Here is a 19,952-nt window from a genome sequence, read left to right as displayed (position 1 = left end):
GCTATCATGTCTCCTCTCAGCCTTCTCTTCTTCAGGCTAAACATGCCCAGCTCCTTAAGCCGCTCCTCATAGGGCTTGTTCTCCAGACCCTTGATCTTTTTAGTCACCCTCCTCTGGACACATTCCAGCTTGTCAATATTTCTCTTGAATTGTGGTGCGTTTTTATTGTGTTATTGTAATGAATTTTTACCTGTGTTAAATGTTTTTGATGTTTAAATTATTTTTGTACTGTTGTGGGCATCGAATTGTGCCATTTTGTAAACCACCATGAGTCACCCTCGGGTTGAGAATGGCGGTATAGAAGCATAGTAAATAAAAATAAATAAATAAATAAAATTATGTATTACTATATTGTACTATAGGTGCCCCTGGTGGCGCAGTGGGTTAAAACACTGAGCTCCTGAGCTTGGTGATCGAAAGGTCGCAGGTTCGATTCCGGGGAGCAGCGGGAGCTTCCACTGTCAGCCCTAGCTTCTGCCAACCTAGCAGTTCGAAAACATGCAAATGTGAGTAGATCAATAGGTACCGCTCCGGCGGGAAGGTAATGGCGTTTCATGCAGTCATGCCGGCCACATTACCTTGGAGGTGTCTATGGACAACGCTGGCTCTTCGGCTTAGAAATGGAGATGAGCACCACACCCCAGAGTCAGACATGACTGGACTTAATGTCAGGGGACTACCTTTACCTTATATTGTGTTGTTGTTGTTCATTCGTTCAGTCGTCTCCGACTTTGTGACCTCATGGACCAGCCCACGCCAGAGCTCCCTGTCGGCCGTCACCACCCCCAGCTCCTTCAAGCTCAATCCAGTCACTTCAAGGATGCCATCCATCCATCTTGCCCTTGGTCGGCCCCTCTTCCTTTTACCTTCCACTTTCCCCAGCATCATTGTCTTCTCTAGGCTTTGCTGTCTCCTCATGATGTGGCCAAAGTACTTCAACTTTGTCTCTAGTATCCTTCCCTCCAGTGAGCAGTTGGGCTTTATTTCCTGGAGGATGGACTGATTGGATCTTTTCGCAGTCCAAGGCACTCTCAGAACTTTCCTCCAGCACCACAGATCAAAAGCATCGATCTTCCTTCGCTCAGCCTTCCCTAAGGTCCAGCTCTCACATCCGTAGGTGACTACAGGGAATACCATGGCTTTGACTAGGCGGATCTTTGTTGCCAGTGTGATGCCTCTACTCTTTACTATTTTATCGAGACTGGACATTGCTCTCCTCCTTATATTGTACTATACCATTATACTGTAATATTACTAGTAATATTACATGTAATATAAAATGTAACTCTTATATTGTATTATTATTATTATTATATTGTATTAACATTAACATATGTGTAATACTGTTCAAAGCAGATGTGGGATTTTATTCATCTGTGTGGAAGAGGCCCCAGATAACCTACAGCAAAGTAGATATTGTGGGATTTTCTGCCTTGATATTCTGGGTTATATGTCTGTGTGGAAGGGCCTTGAGTCCACACTGCCATATATTTCAGAAAATGTGGGATTTTATTCAACTGTGTGGAAGAGGCCTCAGATAACCTACCTCAAAGCAGATATTGTGGGATTTTCTGCCTTGATATTCTGGGTTATATGTCTGTGTGGAATCATGAGGAGACAGGAAAGCCTAGAGAAGACAATTATGCTGGGGAAAGTGGAAGGCAAAAGGAAGAGGGGCCGACCAAGGGCAAGATGGATGGATGGCATCCTTGAAGTGACTGGACTGACCTTGAGGGAGCTGGGGGTGGTAACGGCCGACAGGGAGCTCTGGCGTAGGCTGGTCCATGAGGTCACGAAGAGTCGGAGACGACTGAACGAATGAACAACAACAACAATGTCTGTGTGGAAGGCCCTTGAGTCCACACCATATTCCAGAAAATGTGGGATTTTATTCAACTGTGTGGAAGGAGCCTAGTTTGCTAGTTTCCAACCTCTGAGGATGCCTGCCATAGATGCAGGCGAAACGTCAGGAGAGAGTGCTTCTGGAAGATGGCCAAACAGTCCAGTAAACACTCAGTTCTTGTGGGTTTTTTCGGGCTATATGGCCATGTTGTAGAGGCATTTCTCCTGAGAAATGCCTCTAGAACATGGCCATATAGCCCGAAAAAACCCACAAGAACTGAGTGATTCCGGCCATGAAAGCCTTCGACAATACAGTCCAGTAAACACCCAACGACTAAGAACAAAAGACTTCCTTCCTAGAGGACAACTGCGCATGCGTGCAAAGGAGAGCTGGAGAGGTAGGGGGGAAGGAGGGAGGCGGTACGCATGCGCACACCTGTCGCGTTCGGGTGGGAAGACCGTGTGCGAGCATGAAGACCTCTCTGGGCCTGCCGCAGTCGATCGTCGGCGAGGGCGGAGGTGAGTGACTGCGCTTGCGCCGACCTTTGACAGGCAGGGCAGGGCGTGGCGCGCGCCTGGCTGGCTGACGCTCTGCTGGGGTTGCCAGGGTGACGGGGAAGACAACATGGCGCGCTGACAGGGCGAAGCGGAGGAGGAGGAGGAAGGAGGGGAGGGGGAGAGACTGTGGCTGTGCTGCGACCGCGCCCCCTCCCCACCGGAAGGAGACCCGGCGGAGGATGAACAGTAAGGGGCAGGGGGCCCTCTGGGGGTCGCAGGCCTGGGCTGAGTCTCGTCCTTTGTTTTGGGGAAATGGATGAAACTGAATATAAGGCCCAAGACAGAGGGAGGAGGCGGGACATCTCCTCCCCTTGTCTGGCTTCATTCTGTGGGAAATGGTATGAAGGAAGGGACTTCTGATAATGTTGTAATCTATCTATATATATAAAAATGTTCTGTGCATAATGAGTACCTTAAAAACAAAAGAACCAATGAACGAAATCACACCAAATTTGGCAACAAAATGTCTCACAACACAAGGAGTGACCATCACTCCAAAACATTATGATTTTGTCATTTGGGAGTTGTAGTTGCTGGGATTTATAGTTCACCTACAATCAAAGAGCATTCTGAACCCTGCCAATGATGGAATTGAACCAAACTTGGCACACAGTTCTTCCATGACCAATAGAAAATACTAGAAGTGTTTGGTGGGCATTGACCTTAAGTTTGGGAGTTGTAGTTCACCTACATCCAGAGAGCACTGTGGACTCAAACAATGATGGATCTGGACCAAACTTGGCACAAGCACTCAATACGCCCAAATATGAACACAGATGGAGTTTGGGGGAAATAGACCTTGACATTTGGGAGTTGTAGACACTGGGATTCACAGTTCACCTACAATCAAAGAGCATTCTGAAACCCACAAACGAGAGAATTGGGCCAAACCTCCCACACAGAACCCCCATGTGGGCCACAGCAACGCGTGGCAGGGGACAGCTAGACTATATACATAAAAATGTAATGTTCGTTTCTAGGATTAACAGAACTCAAAAACCACTGGACGAATTGACACCAAATTTGGACACAAGACACCTAACAACCCAATGTATGTCCTTCACTAAAAAAAAAAAGGTTTTGTCATTTGGGAGTTGTAGTTGCAGGGATTTATAGTTCACCTACAATCAAAGAACATTCTGAACCCCACCAACGATGGAATTGGGCCAAACCTCCCACACAGAACCCCCATGTGGGCCACAGCAATGCGTGGCAGGGGACGGCTAATCTATATAAATAAAATTGTAATGTTCGTTTGTGGGATTAACAGAACTCAAAAACCACTGGAGGAATTGACACCAAATTTGGACACAAGACACCTAACAAGCCAATGTATGTCCTTTACCTTTACTCATAAAATTACTGAAAAACATAGCAGAAGGGACTTAAAAGGCCCCAAAAGCTAAATGACAATAACAAAAAAGGGGAAGAATGAGGGAGGGAGGGAAGGGGAGAAAAGAAAGAAAGAAAAGAGAGAGGGAAAGAAAGAAGGAAAGGGAGAAGGAATCATGGAAGGAAAGAGGTAGAGAAGGAAGAAAGGAGAGAAAGAGGGAGGGAAAGAAAAAGAGGGAAGGAAGGAAAGTTAGAGAAGGAGGGAAGGAGAGAAGGAAAGAAAGAAGGAAAGAGGGAGAGAAGGAAGGGGGGAAGATGTAGAGAAAGAGGGAGGGAAGGAAAGAGAGAAGGAAGAAAAGAGAGACAGCAGAAGAGAAAGAAAAAGGGGAAAGGAAGGAAAGAGATAGAGAAGGAAGGAAGAAGAGAAGAAAAAACGGGAAGGAAGGAAAGAGGGAGTGAAGGAAGGAGGGAAAGAAGGAGAGAAAGAGGGAAGGTTGGCCACAGCAAAGCATGACGGGTACAGCTAGTAGAATATATATCAGGCATGGGCAAACTTGGGTTCTCCAGATGTTTTGGACTTCAACACCCACAATTCCTAACAACTCGTAGTCCAAAACACCTGGAGGGCCAAAATTTGCCCATGCCTGGTATATAACCAGATATAATTATGCTAGGCAATGGTTTCAGTTGTTAGACTGAATAATGATTCCATCAGCGCTGCCTCTGGAAAATCCTGCAAATCTCTTGGGTAGACAAGCGGACAAATGTCAGCGTGCTGGAAGAAGCAAATACCACCAGCATTGAAGCGATGGTCCTCCGCCATCAACTCCACTGGACTGGCCATGTTGGCTGGATGCCCGACCACCGTCTCCCAAAGCAGTTGCTCTATTCCAAACTCAAGAACGGAAAAAGGAATGATAGTTGTCAGGAAAAGAGATTTAAAAATAGGCTCAAAGCCAACCTTAAAAACTCTGGCATAGACACTGAGAACTGGGAAGCCCTGGCCCTTGAGCGTTCCCGCTGGAGGTCAGCTGTGACCAGCAGTGCTGTAGAATTTGAAGAGGCACATATGGAGGGCGAAAGAAACATGCCAAGAGGAAGGCGCGCCAAGCCAATCCCGACCAGGACCACCTTCCACCTGGAAATAAATGCCCTGACTGCAGGAGAAGATGTAGATCAAGAATAGGGCTCCACAGTCAACTACGGACCCACTGCTAGTACACTGTTCCTGAAAGACTATCCTACTCGGACAACGAGGGATTGCCTAAGTCTGTTAGGAAAACAGAGATTTTGCCAGTGCATAAAAAACAGCAGTGTTTCAGAAGTGTTTTTCAGTGCATTCTTTGCCATAAAACAACTTGTTTTATATCATGCACTCAAGAGACAAAAATGAAGTAGACTTTGATAAAAATAACGTACTTGGTTTACTCCCAACCTTCATGTGTTCAGCATACAGAGGTACAAAACTTATAAGTCCGGTTTCAGATATGTCTGAGTTAACTCTCTGTGCCAGGTCATCTCGTAGAGCAAAACAACAGGGAAGACTGTGAACATATATACAGGAAACAGTAAGCAACAAGATAATAGATAATCATTATTAGAGAAGGCTTGAAGAAGGTTGTCATTTCCAATAGTTTTTGCCTTTCACCATTCTACTCAGCAAAGCGATTGGTTCCCTCTTCGATAAGGGTTATGTTACATAAACAAGCAAGCAAAAAGTCAATTTTAAAATATCTTTAAAAAACGCAACCTATATTCACCATTAAGGAGACCCCGGTTGCGCAGTGGGTTAAAGCACTGAGCTGCTGAACTTGTTAACCGAAAGGTCGCAGGTTTGAATCAGTTGTCAGCCCCAGTTTCTGCCAGCCTAGCAGTTCGAAAACATGGGAATGTGAGTAGATCAATAGGTACCGCTCCGGCGGGAAGGTAACAGTGCTCTATGCAGTTGTGCCGCCACATGATCTTGGAGGTGTCTACGGACAATGCCAGCTCTTCAGCTTAGAAATGGAGATGAGCACCAATCCCCAGAGCCGAACACGACTGGACTTAATATCAGGGGAAAACCTTTACCTATGGTACAGTAGTCATATGTTTTACTAGGCACTCTAGATCCTCCAGTGTGATTCTAATGTTAGCTTCCTTCAATCATGCCAGAAGACAGAGATTTCTAGACAGAATTCCTCTGTAGGAATCTCTAGATCAGTAGTTCTCAACCTGTGGTTCCCCAGATGTTTTGGCCTTCAACTCCCAGAAACCCTAACAGCTGGTAAACTGGCTGGGATTTCTGGCAGTTGTAGGCCAAAACACCTGGGGACCCACAGGTTGAGAACCACTGCTCTAGATCCTCCGATGCAATTCTGTGTCCAGCTTCTGGTGAGAGTTGAACATGAAACATACTGGATTTAGAAATTTCTATAGGGTTATTCTCTTAGATAAAAAATAAGAAATGCATTTATTGTCTTTAATTTTCATAGGGGTCCAGTGCCCTTATCCCCAGCAAATATGAAGGCTGACTAGTGTGAAACTGCCTGATATCTGGAATATTAAGTGTAAACCCAGATGTTCAAGCTGGGTTTAGAAAAGGTAGAGGAACGAGAGACCAAATTGCCAATATCCGCTGGATAATGGAGAAAGGCAGGGAGTTTCAGAAAAACATCTACTTCTGCTTCATTGACTATTCTAAAGCCTTTGACTGTGTGGATCATAACAAATTGTGGCAAGTTCTTAGTGGGATGGGCATACCAAGCCACCTTGTCTCTCTCCTGAGGAATCTGTACAAGGACCAAGTAGCAACAGTCAGAACTGACCACGGAACAACAGACTGGTTCAAGATTGGGAAAGGCGTACGGCAAGGCTGCATCCTCTCACCCAACCTTTTTAACTTGTATGCAGAACACATCATGCGATGTGCGGGGCTTGATGAATGCAAAGCTGGGGTGAAAATTGCTGGAAGAAACATTAACAACCTCAGATATGCAGATGACACCACTCTGATGGCCGAAAGCGAGGAGGAGCTGAGGAGCCTTCTAATCAAGGTGAAAGAAGAAAGCGCAAAAGCCGGGTTGCAGCTAAACGTCAAAAAAACCAAGATTATGGCAACAAGAATGATTGACAACTGGAAAATAGAGGGAGAAAATGTGGAGGCCGTGACAGACTTTGTATTTCTAGGTGCAAAGATTACTGCAGATGCAGACTGTGGCCAGGAAATCAGAAGACGCTTACTTCTTGGGAGGAGAGCAATGTCCAGTCTCGATAAAATAGTGAAGAGTAGAGACATCAGACTGGCAACAAAGATCCGCCTAGTCAAAGCCATGGTATTCCCTGTAGTCACCTACGGATGTGAGAACTGGACTTTAGGGAAGGCTGAGCGAAGGAAGATCGATGCTTTTGAGCTGTGGTGCTGGAGGAAAGTGCTGAGAGTGCCTTGGACTGCGAGAAGATCCAACCAGTCCATCCTCCAGGAAATAAAGCCCGACTGCTCACTGGAGGGAAAGATACTAGAGACAAAGTTGAAGTACTTTGGCCACATCATGAGGAGACAGGAAAGCCTAGAGAAGACAATTATGCTGGGGAAAGTGGAAGGCAAAAGGAAGAGGGGCCGACCAAGGGCAAGATGGATGGATGGCATCCTTGAAGTGACTGGACTGACCTTGAAGGAGCTGGGGGTGGTGACGGCCGACAGGGAGCTCTGGCGTGGGCTGGTCCATGAGGTCACGAAGAGTCGGAGACGACTGAACGAATGAACAACAACAACAAGTGTATTCTACATTAAGATGGACAGGAAAATTGAGCATCCACCTATAGTCTGGATTTTTGGTATAAAGAGAGTATTTCTAACTGATTTATTGAAAAATGATTATCCTCCCCCCCCCCCCCCCTTGATTTAATAAGAATCTGAGATGTCATTAATCTCTGAAAAGCCTCCAGCAGTTATTTCAGTGGGCCCAAATGTCAGATAAAATTAAAGTTTTCATTTAATACTGCATAATAAAAGCTCCACTTCCACAATCCTTAAGAAATCTTAACTTTTCAGAGGTACAGTAATAAGTAGTATAGATTGGCGGTATTTGTCATGCTTCTAGGCAGGAAAGAAGTGTGTGATTTGAATTAATAAACCATAATTTTAAATTTATTTTAGGAAGCAAAATGTAATTAAAATTATCCTAAGGAAATTAAGCATGCCATCTATACTAAAATTTTGTTTTCTTTTTTTAAAAACTGACTTTTGTAGAATACAAAACAATTGGTAAGATTGGAGAGGGAACCTTTTCTGATGTTCTGAAGGTCCAAAGTCTGAAAGGTGGACAGTATTATGCATGTAAACAAATGAAACAACACTTTGAAAGGTAGGTATAGCTGCATTTTGTATGTTATTTTTTTTAAAAAATTGATCATATTTAAATATTTCTTTGATCTTCATAAACATTTGATTTAACATGGGATTCTGAATATTACAAGTGAAATAGTAATATGCTGTGGATGTCTTGGAAGAAGAAGAGGCATGTTGCAATCATGACTTTTCTTCACACTGAGCTTGTCTGACATGACTATATACATACAAGCTTGCCCTTCTTGATCATGAAGGGAGTAGCAGAAACCAGAAACCATCTGTTGCATACATTTGTTAGTGCATTAACATATTCCTTTGAAACTCTGTTTCACATGTCACCACTATCAGAAGTAAGAGAGATGATGGCTACAAATAACGCCCTCCCTGTGAATGGACCCCAGCCTCCATGCCATTGAGAACTACTATTAAAACATTTTTAAAATCATAAAAATCCTCCAGTACAGTAGGAGAAGGTTTTAGAGAAGTAAGACCATTAGAAGGTCCTAGTGTACTCATACAACCATGGGCATGCATCTCAGATGACTTCGGGAATTATATATAGCCTGTGTGTGCTGTGTATTGAATAAAAAAGGAGATCATGGTGAATTTGGGTGGGTGTAAGAATGTCTAACGAGAGAATTATAACCTTGCTGTAGCCTGATCTTCTCATTTTAACTCCTTTTTTAGTATTGACCATGTGAACAATCTGAGGGAAATACAAGCCTTAAGGCGACTGAATCCACACCCAAATATCCTTGTATTGTATGAAGTGATTTTGTAAGTCCACATGAGTTCTTTCCTTTTGCAATCCTGAGTATTCTTCTCTTGAATTTAATGGCTATTTAACTTTCCCAACAAGTCTTAATCTGAATAAAACTAATTTGAAGCAAAATTCTCTCTATTTTTCTCTGGAATGATGAAATTCAATCTGTGCTTTACCTCTGACCATTATTAGAGACATTAGAGAAATGTGTCCCAATTATTTTACTTTGGATATTTAAATTTCTCACTTGCTATCAAGTTGTCTTATAAGTATATTCTGATGTTGTCTACTAGATTTATTAAGTGCTTTATTATGTTATGTTTCTCAGGCATTGAATGTTTGCCAATCTTTTGTTGTACACCGCCCTGAATCCCTTTTCAGAGATAGGTCAGCGTAGAAATAAAGTTGTTGCTGTTTTTGATAGGGTATGGAAAATGTGGAAATGCTGAGACCGTATTTCTTTAATATGATATCCTTCATTTTTATTAATTAACATGTTCTACAGAGGCCATGTGTACATATATTAAAAAATAAATCAGTTTTATTCCACCCACACCAGAATAAAACTGTGGAACTGAAATGGAAACACCAATAGTATAAGAAAAAAGCAGTTAGATGTCCAGGAATGAAAGTGTTGCATTTGTAATTATGGAGGGACATCTTATGCCATGTTCCCAAAGATGAGCCGTTTATACTATAATACCAAATCTAGTATCTATAATACTATAATATTATATCTGTTTTTCTGTGTGAGAGATCACTTCCAACCTCCCCGCCCCCAGATTATTAAAGCCTTTACTTTTCTTTCTTTCATAACATTATATTAAATCAGACTTTTTTTTCTTTAGTGACAAGAAATCTGGTGCTCTTGCATTAATATGTGAACTTATGGACAAGAACATTTATGAACTGATCAAAGGTATGTAGATTATGCTTTCTCCAGAAGGATCCTTTAGTCACATTCCATGTATTCAATAATGCAGAAGTGTAGTTGAATGTTGAATACATCCCAAAATAATAAATAGAATATAGTGAAGATCACATGGTGCTTGCAGCTGCGGAAAAACCTTGCATGGACAGGCACAATATCTCTTATTGGAAATTGACTGTTTACTTTGTAATATATTAAGGAAAGCAGATAAGGGATTAGAATACAGAGATGTTACTTCTATGTGGAAAATGGTATTTTTCTGAACAATAGCTCCCACAATATTTTTTATTGGCCAACTCAATATGTCATGCAAACTTTCAAAGTTTTACTGACTTCCTTGTCAGGCAAAGATGCTTTTAAAAATATTACAGGACAGAATTCCATAAAGTGTGTTATGCCACAGAAAGCAATCTTCTCATGTTCCCACCAAATAAACCTCCTTTTTCAATGATATTTTAGGAACAGAGGATCCAACGCTGACCTTAACTTTCAGGAAGTTTTATATGGGAGACTTGGTTTTCAAGTAGCATACAGCTTATTACGTAAGAAAAAAACCCACTTTCAAACAAAAAGGCAGTGTATAGATCTCTATCCAGTTTAATATGGGGTGAAAACATATACCAGAAAGCATACTGACTGCTGCACTTTCCACCAATGCTAGAAAACACAAATGGTACCTCAATTCATATGTAGAAAATCTCATAACAGCATTCAAAAATTAGCCAATGACAAGCTATCTTGAAGTGACCTTTTATATTAAACTCCCATATTTTCATTTGATTATTCTAAATTCTAGAGAGAAAAAAGCCATTGCCTGAAAGGAGAATAATGAGTTATATGTACCAGTTATTCAAGTCTCTTGATCACATGCACAGGTAGGACAGTCCTGTTTTTCCTTCTGTGTTTTTCTCTCACTCTTTCCCCAAATGTATTGTTAATTGCGCTAGTATTTGGAGAGTCCCATTAGTCAATCTAAGATGCTGTGTGAACATATGGAGGAAGCTTGGGGTAGAAGAGGGATGGATGTTTTCCTTCTAGGTAGTTTCTCACAGCACATCAGTTGCCTTTTTTGGGAAATCCTCCAGCCCTCAGGGATGGCTTTACAAGGGAAACGTGAAAAACTATTTTGGAATGATAATGGTAGTAAAAAAAAAGGGGGGGGGGGAAGAACTGTAAATCATTCCTGTCTTGGATTATACTTAGTTCATCCTCCTCTCCAATCCTCTTTTGGTATAGGAATGGAATATTTCACAGAGATGTGAAACCAGAGAATATATTAATAAAGGTAAGAATTCTCTATCAAGTTGTGCTGACTGAATTTCACACGGTTTTCTTATGCAAGGAATGCTCAGAGTTGGTTTTGCCATTTCTTTCATCTGAAATGCAGCCTGTAGCATTTTAATTTCATTATACTATCTCTGCAAATATAATAGGAACCCAAGGGAGCATATAGGGAAAATATAGAATAAGAATAATGTTATAAGACTTTCAAAGTGATGGTACTCACCTTTAAGGCCTTGCATGGTCTGGGGCTGATGTACCTGAGGGACCGCCTCACCCCCTACCAACCCCAGAGATCCCTTCATTCTGAGAACCAAGATCTATTGGAAATTCCCAGTGTCAAGACCTTGCATCTAACAGCAACCAGACGCAGAGCCTTTACAGCAGTGGCACCATCACTCTGGAATACTCTGCCACCTGAAGTCCGTGCCTTGCGGTACTTGTCAGCTTTCTGTAGGGCATGTAAGACATACTTGTTTCGACAGGCCTTTGGTTTTTGATATTGCTGTTTTTAAATTGTTTTAAATTGTTTTTAAATTGTGTTAGATTTTAGCCATTCTTGTAAGCCGCTCCGAGCCCCAGGGGAGTGGCGGCATATAAGTTCGAACAACAAACAAACAAACAAACAAATAAATAAATGTTTGAAATTATTTTGCAGATTGAATTGGGTTAAAGAGGAAGAAAAGTGTAAAATAATGGGCATTTTTGGAATAAAGCAGTTAGACCTCATAGTAAAAGTTAAAACATTTACATTTTAGTTGATTCCAGAATTCACCCAGTACCACATTGGCTCCAATTGGTCCTCCAAAGGGAAGGAATTCCACCATCAGGTTTCCACACTTGAGAAAGTTGTAAAACTCATTTTTGTTTTAGTTCCAGGATTAAAAAAATACATTTTGCTTCTAATCTCATAATTTTGTGATCAACAAGATTCAGATGTCCCTGCTTTTTGATTTAGGATGCTCAAATATTTTCAGTTTCAGTTGGCAAAGAAAAGTAAGATACCTTCTATCAACCAGGCCAATCTGTTTTAATTTATTCCAAAGTGGCAAACCTGTTTTTTTTCTTGCAGCTCTCTGAAGTGGTAGTCTTCAAATCTATATTCACGTCTTCCAAATATTGCAGATACTAGCTTGAGTTCAGTTGTTAGTCCAAAATTGAATTAATTGCACTTAAGTGCTGACCTAATCAAATTTCCTTTGATTTAGGGGTCTGCTTTAGTTGTGATTAAGATTTGAATAGATGCTATTGCACGTACAGTTAATTCAGAAGTAATGCATGTCCCAAGCATCAACACAATGAGAGAGGGAAGGAAGGCTTCCATCTGATCTCTAGTTTATTTATTAATTATGTATGTATGTATTTAAAATACGTCTTTATCAGACCCCAGCCCAGGAGGGCTTCCGAGGCAACAAATAAGAAAACAATTACAGCAATACAAAGATCATTTTAAAAACATTAAAATACTGTTATTTAAAAGTAATTTTTAAATTTTATCTGAATGTCCTTTCATTTGAGATGTAAAACTTACATTATTGCAGCAGGACCGTCTCAAATTAGGGGATTTTGGATCCTGTAGGAGTATACATTCCAAACAGCCATATACAGAATACATCTCTACTCGCTGGTACAGGGCGCCTGAATGTCTTCTGACAGATGGCTACTACAGCTACAAAATGGACATCTGGAGCGCTGGCTGTGTGTTTTATGAAATTGCAAGGTACATTATTTATCTGTAAAGAATAGATAGTCTGACCTTTTCAATGACAGAGACATCCACACTGAGATCAGGCTTGTGCAGATGTTAGAATTATTCAAACATGATAAACACTGAGGAGAACCTGCACTCAAGCGCTACAGCACATGCTTAGTGTGGAAAAGACTCCAGATTCAGTGTCTGGCACCACTAATAGCGCAGCCTTAAGGGCACATAATCAAGAACTTTTGCCAGTTAACAAACTTTACTGGGCTGTATAAATGTATGGATTGACGCTGACTGAGCATTGTATGTTATAATAATAAAACTTTATTTGTATTCTGCTCTAGCTCCCTGAAGGGTGTCTATAGTTAGTAGTCCTCTTTGTCTTCTCATATTTGATGCCAAAACAAGATGACAACCGTGTTGTCAAAGGCCTTCATAGCCAGAATCACTGGATTGCTGTGAGTGTTCCGGGCTGTGTGACCATGTTCCAGAAGCATTCTCTCCTGATGTTTTGCCCACATCTATGGCAGGCATCCTCACAGGTTGTGAGATCTGTTGGAAATTAGGCAAGTGGCTTGCAGCTGCAAAGCCATTCAATGCTAATCAAGGTGGCTAATTGCAACATTCACATTTGTCTCAAGCAGGCAAGAGTTCTTTCTCTCACACTGGACATTCCACAGATATATAAACCTCACGCCTAGTTTCCAACAGACCTCACAATCTCTGAGGATGCCTGCCATAGATGTGGGTGAAACATCAGGGGAGAATACCTCTGGAACATGGCTATACAGCCTGGAAAACACAAAGCAACCCAAAATGACAACCACCGTAACATTATAGTTAAAATGTTGTGGTAACTCAATAATACAGTACTAGTTAAGATTGAAAATGAACAGTTATCTTCACAACAAAAGCTTAGATTTGTCTACTGGTGTGTAATTTTCACTACTTACCAGTTCAATTCCTGATTTTGTTTCTAGTTTCCACCCTCTTTTCCCTGGATCTAACGAACTGGACCAAATATCAAAAATCCATGAAATTATAGGTACTCCCCCCATGAAGGTCCTTAATAAATTTAAGCAGTAAGTATAACGTAGCTTCTCAATTTTAACAGTGCATTCCTTCTGTCATTAAGTTTCTGTTTTATATTATCTACCAGCTTATAGATGCATTAGGCTTTGAAATTTAGTGCAGCCTGTGCCCTACTTCATCAGAGTTCATTACATAGTCATACGAGAGATTGAGATCATTTTATGAATATATTAGATTATTTGGCATCTACTTTTCTATTTAAAGATAAGCTTTGAGCTTGCTTCATTGCAGAAGTGTGCTGTAACTAGCAGAGTAATTTCTGCTCAAAGCTCTTCAGACAAGATGGCATCTGTAACTCCTTTCTAGTTTTCAGCAGGTATATATCCTGTTTCTACTCCAATGATTACATTCTCTACCTATATACCTTAAATCAGGGCTTCTTAAACCCTTTGTAATCACAACCCTTTCTGCCAGAGGCGTCTTGCATGACCCCAGGCATATAGGTATAAAGATCAAACAGAAGTTGACAATATCTGGAGATCAGTTTTGGTTACTAAGTTTTAAAATGTTCCTGCCATGGCTCAGTATAGGTAAAAGATTCACTTGTATGAATCACAGAAACCACCACCATTATCCCTCGGGTTGCTAACCACAGTTAAAACAAATGTGGCCAAAAGCCCACAGTAAACAAAAAGTTTAAAATGTAGTTAGAACTATTAAAAAAGTAAAACCAGCTGAAACCATAAATCAGTTTTATTCATTTTGCATCAAGAGCATTGCATAAATAAGTATAAAACTGATAAAAATAGAAGGATCACAAGTGGATAAATATTTTTGACCAAAAATGGACAACAGCGACTGCATTGTCTATAGCTTTAAACAATTATTCCTCTGTACATGAGGCAGGACATTGCAGACAAGCATACAAATGCGGAGTTTGTTCTGCTCCACAGTTACACAAGGTGGAGAATTCTTCTAGGTAGTGCCAGTTTGTCAGGTTGTCTTTTGACCTGCCCACTCCACTTTCAAGACCATACATCAATAAAAGAACCCAACAAATAGGAAATGTAGCTCATTATGCAAGGCCTGTTTTCCTAAACAGCCATGTCCTCAAAGGCCTGCCAAAACAAAAAGGTCTTCACTTGCTTGTGGAAAAAGCAAGGAACCCTGCCTAGATTTCCTCAGTGGAGTGACGATTACGTTAATACTGTAAATTCTAAAGGTGAGCTATTTTATTTCTGCCAAGCCTGCATCATCTCACCATGTTATCAGTAATTGATGAAGAATTAAATCCAGACTTATTTACTTCTTTCTTACATGTGTATTTACCTTTAATAAGAATACATTTTGAAGGAAATGATTGTACAGTGGCTTTTCTGATGTAAAAAAACAGTACCTTAATTGAGATTGGCTGGAATGGGGAATGCTTGGGGTAACCTTGAAAGAGTGGAGTGGTTGAATGAAGAACAAATGTGTCTGCAGCTATAAAGGTTTGATGTGTAACATCTAGTGTTTCTCTTCCTCACCCAATAAAATTCTTTTGCTGGCTTAATGCAGGTCAAGAGTGATGAGCTTTGACTTTCCAATAAGAAAAGGGAAAGGAATCTCTCCATTTATGCCTAGTCTATCCAATAAGAGCCTTTCACTTATATATGCAATGATACAATATGATCCCGATGAGAGAATTTGTGCCCACGAAGCATTACAGCATCCTTACTTCAGAGAACTGAGGTAAGCAGAGAGTCCCAGTTGTTTGACAGGAACTGAACAATTAACCTGGATTTGGAAATTATTCCAACCTTTCAGTAGGAGTGTGACTACTATTTATAGCATCTAAACAAAAACATAACTCACAAGTTCTAGGTAGTTAACAGCTATATTTTAATTAATTAGCATAACTAGGAAACTGACCATGTTATGATGATTTGACTCTCCAGCTGATATGAATGGATTTCAATTTTTGTATCTGGTGTTTTGTCTGGCTTTGCACTGAACAGGTGGGCAGAGAAACAGGCCATGCGCAGAAAAATGAGATTAGTAGAAAATCCATTAGAAAGAGAGTCTCTCAGCTTGCGGCGTATTGCAAAGGAGGATCAAAGGCAGGTAATCTTTAAATCAAAGACAAATAAATCTATTTAACTAGTGCTGTTTTGACTTGCAACAGAATAGTCCTGTGTCAGATTTGATTAACGGAACCAGAGAGGTGGAACATGTTTTAAGATTCTTGCATCAGAAGCTTCCATGATTGGTGAGAATTTTTGCTATATACTAACATCGCCTGTCTATGTGCAACACATAGGCTCAACAAAGCTTTGCAAAAATACACTATCATAATTATAGGCTGGAATAACTCAATAGTGTAGTGTGGTAGCACAACATTCAGTTTTTGAAGTAACCATGTAACAGCATGCAATGAAACCACACTTGAATACGTTACTTACACATTTTCTGAAGATTATTATCTGAACAAATTTGAACTTATACCCAGGCTAATATAACCAATATTCATTAATCACAGAATTATTCCAGAAGCACCAACTAAGCGCCCATTTACTAGTTCCTAAAACATTTTATGGAGGTGGCAGATTTTATGACCATATTCTCCTGAGGTTGTTATACAGTAGAAGGGGGAAATCAAGCATAGTGTGACATAATATCTAGACTTTAAGAAAGCTGACTTCAGTAAAAACTAAGAGAAAACGAGTTGCAATTACGTAGTCAAGAACACTAAAAGAGAAGAGAATTCATGATGGGGACATGCTTCTTAAAAGTGAAAAAAGCAAAGGAACAATTTCAAACAGTTCCAGTTAGGAAGAAAAATGGGAGGTGTCTAGCGAAACCAGGATGGACAACAAAAGAAGTTTAAATTGAGCTAAAATTTAAAAGGGATCCACACAAGAAAAGGGAAAAATTGTTGAAGAGGAATTTTAACAAATGGTATGTGTAGGAAGAAAGTCAGAAAAGCAATGTACAGAACAATCTCAGACTTGCTAGAGAGATTAAAAACAATGAAAAGCAAAAGAAAACCTAAGGAGATGGTAGAGCCACTGTGTGGAAATGGCAAAATGCTAACAGGACAGAGAAAAGGCAGAATTACTCAACACTTTTCCTTGGTGTTTTACCAAAAGGAAAAAAGTGCTTAACAAACCAGAAATGGAGCAGATGATGCAGATGGGGAAATGCAGCACAGAATTCATAAAAAGCTAATACAGGAATACCTGGCAACTCTAAATGAATTCAAGTCTCCAGGGCCTGTATTAAAAGAACTGGAAGAACTAACCTCAAAATCTTTGAGAATTCCTAGAGAGCAGGAGATGTCTCATCTTCAAAAAGGAGGGAAAAGAAGCCCCAAACAATTACCATCCAGTCATCCTGATATCAATTCAAGAAAGGATTTGCATCATTAAACATATAGTATGTAAGAACTATAATCCCTAAACATCAACATGATAGCGTTACAAGCATGGTAGAAGAAAGGAAAGCTGTGGATATAGCATACTTTTATTTCAGTATGGCCTTTGGCTAGGTTCCATGATATTATGGTAAACAAGACAGTAAGATGTGGGCTACACAATGCTACAGTTAGGTGGATTTGTAATTCAGAAACTAAACACCAGTGTCTTCTCTTCATCCTGGAGAGAACTGACCAGTGGGGTGCTCCAGGGGTCTGTCCTAGGCCTTGTGATATTCAACATCTTTATCAATGATTTGGACAATGCTTATAAAATTTGCAGATGACACCAAATTGAGAGAGATAGTTAATACCTCACAGGACAAGATCAAAATCCAAAATTGCCTTAGTAGATTGGAAAGCTGCCCAAACCAACAAAATGAATTTCAACAGAAGGATAAGGTACTACATTTAGGCAGAAGAAATGAAATGCACACTTATAGGACCGGTGGCACCTGCATTGACAACAATAAATTGAATGGGATCTAGTAGAAGACCACAAACTGAACAGGAGTCAAGTGTGATGCAGCAAGTAAAAAACCAATCCAATTTTAGCCTATAACATTAAGCATATAGTTTCTACATCAAGGAAAGTGATAGTACCATTGTATTCTGCTTTGGTCAAATCTAACCTGGAACACTGTGACCAATTCTGAGCACCGCAATCCAAGGACATTGAAAAGCTGGATCTTGTCCAGAGGAGGACCACAAAAATGGTTTAAAAAAATTGGAAACCATGCTATATGAAAACCAGATTCGCTTGGAAAAGAGAAAATTTCAAAGGCTATCATACTGAACATGAAGCTAACTTGTCTGCTGCTCTAAAGATTAAGACACAAAGCAATGGATTTGAACTTAAAACATTGGGAAGTGTGTCCTGATGGTAGAAACTGTTTGACAGTGAAATATGCTGCCACGGAGTGTGGAGTTTCCTCCTTTGGAGATTTTTAAACAAAGGTTGGAAGGCCATCTGTCAAGAGTGCTTCGATTGTTTATTCCTGCAGGAATACTGGAGTTGGATTGGATATTCCTTGTCTCTTCCAACCCTATGATTCAAATTGAGTCTATTTCAGGCTTTGCTGGAATGTTTGTTCCTCTTCTAGAATTATGGCAATGAAGCATACTGAATTGTTTCCCTGTTACCCACTTTTGGCATGGATATGTTTTTCTTCATTAGGCTTTTACTAATCTATTTGAAAATAGTTTTTCTAAAATATGTTAAACAACAAGTGATTTAAAAGAAAAATTGCTACTCCAGGAAATATTCTGTCCAACAGAAACAAGTTTTGGGTCTGTTTAAGGGATGTAAAAACAGGCTTGGGAACCACATGCCAAGCCAATGCTTCACCCGACCACTTCTTCAAAAATAATGGCATGACTAGATGTATTTGTTCCTGCTTTGATTCTAAATACATGTCAAGACTACTATGCATGTTTTAGTTTCATTATGACATGACACATGCATGTATCCATCAGCTGGAAGTATTTGCACATATGCAGACTAGCATGGGGCAGCAGCAGGGGGGACCAAATGTGAGTGGTATCAGACGTTTGGCATACCAAAGTGCTAATTCTGTAAAAAAAAATGAACCTGTGCTTTTATATTTCAAAAAGAACTTTAGGCAAACCCAGGAGTATCCATTGGGACTTCATGGACTTCCCTATGCAGTAGAGTTGCCAAAAGTGACAGTCCCTGCAGTCAACAACTTGACTTCTTACTCTAACCCTACATTTCAGTCAATTTTTACCCTCCCAGCAACCAACAGACAAGTCCAGTTGTTGCAGCCTATAACATATTTTGGGACACACCACAAGGTAATTTTGCCTTGTTAGATTACATATAATTTTACAGAGGCAAATTACAGGCCATTGTAACTTCTATTGTCTCTTCAACAGTCTGAAAAACAGAAAGAATTTAAATCTCCTGTGAAACAGTACCATTTGCCTGCCCTGGAACGAAGAGGTGGAGGATACTGATGGACCAAGAATCCCTTGTGCTCTCCATATTCTTTAAAAGGTACACCAATGGCAAGTGCCTTATATCCTCACATGCTGCATCAAGACATTACATTCCTTTGGGACTTGTGGTTTTTTTTTAAGGCGCCAACTGTAAAAGCACCATTTTTGTAGCTCAGAATGCACCTTGATTCTTTTTAATCTCCCAATATACAAAACTTTTGTTTTCTTTTAAGTGAATCATATATTTAATTGTACTGTGTTGTTAGAATGATTTTGTTACAATTTTTATATTAAATGCTACATTGTCTTTATTTATGACATGTTAAAATGGTATTTGTATTTTTTTAAAACATTACTGTAGAGGTGTTAGTGTACTCCGCCTTCTCTGATAAGTCGTTTGGTTGTTTTGACATTTGAGCCTGCTTATTGTCGTCTGGTATGTGTCATACTATCAACTTTGAATGTAATCATGCAGATAAGACTTTTTGAAGTTATGTATGTAAAGAAGCAGATTGTTTCTGCATGGATTTCTAATGGCACAGTTGAATCATTGTTGCTGACATTTTCCTATAGTATGGAAGTTTGAACACCAAAAGCAAGTTTTGTACTTCAGACATTTCAGATGACATTATGCATTTGTGCTAGAACTTACTAATATATGAAAGTAGTCTTGGGGCAGAAATAGTTTCCTGTAAAGACATTATTTTTTAATCCAAAGACATGGCCATGTTAGTCTGGAATATCAGAATGCAAAGGGATTTTTGATACTCA

At 40.1% G+C, this 19,952-nt stretch overlaps 1 protein-coding gene across 4 annotated transcripts; it reads left to right on the top strand.

Annotated features, from left to right (window-relative positions):
• Positions 1–2,261: 2,261 nt before the first annotated feature.
• Positions 2,262–19,509, top strand: MOK (MOK protein kinase). Of its 4 annotated transcripts, none has more exons than XM_060755161.2 (12): positions 2,262–2,361; positions 7,964–8,078; positions 8,750–8,839; positions 9,674–9,744; positions 10,553–10,631; positions 10,993–11,041; positions 12,582–12,757; positions 13,720–13,821; positions 15,329–15,502; positions 15,769–15,874; positions 18,837–19,037; positions 19,119–19,509. In XM_060755161.2, exons 1-12 carry the CDS (start codon positions 2,313–2,315, stop codon positions 19,197–19,199), a joined length of 1,293 nt encoding a protein of 430 aa, XP_060611144.1. In that variant the 5' UTR covers positions 2,262–2,312; the 3' UTR covers positions 19,200–19,509. The 4 variants fall into 4 exon arrangements, with proteins under 4 accessions (XP_060611144.1, XP_060611143.1, XP_060611146.1 ...); XM_060755160.2 differs by having other exon boundaries at positions 12,579–12,757; XM_060755162.2 differs by lacking the exon at positions 2,262–2,361 and adding an exon at positions 2,394–2,586 and having other exon boundaries at positions 12,579–12,757.
• Positions 19,510–19,952: the final 443 nt, after the last annotated feature.

Source organism: Anolis sagrei, chromosome 1 (assembly GCF_037176765.1).
Source record: "Anolis sagrei isolate rAnoSag1 chromosome 1, rAnoSag1.mat, whole genome shotgun sequence".
Taxonomy (NCBI): Eukaryota; Metazoa; Chordata; class Lepidosauria; order Squamata; family Dactyloidae; genus Anolis; species Anolis sagrei.
Note: the sequence above shows the minus strand (reverse complement) of the source record. Positions and strands in the feature narration are given on the sequence as shown.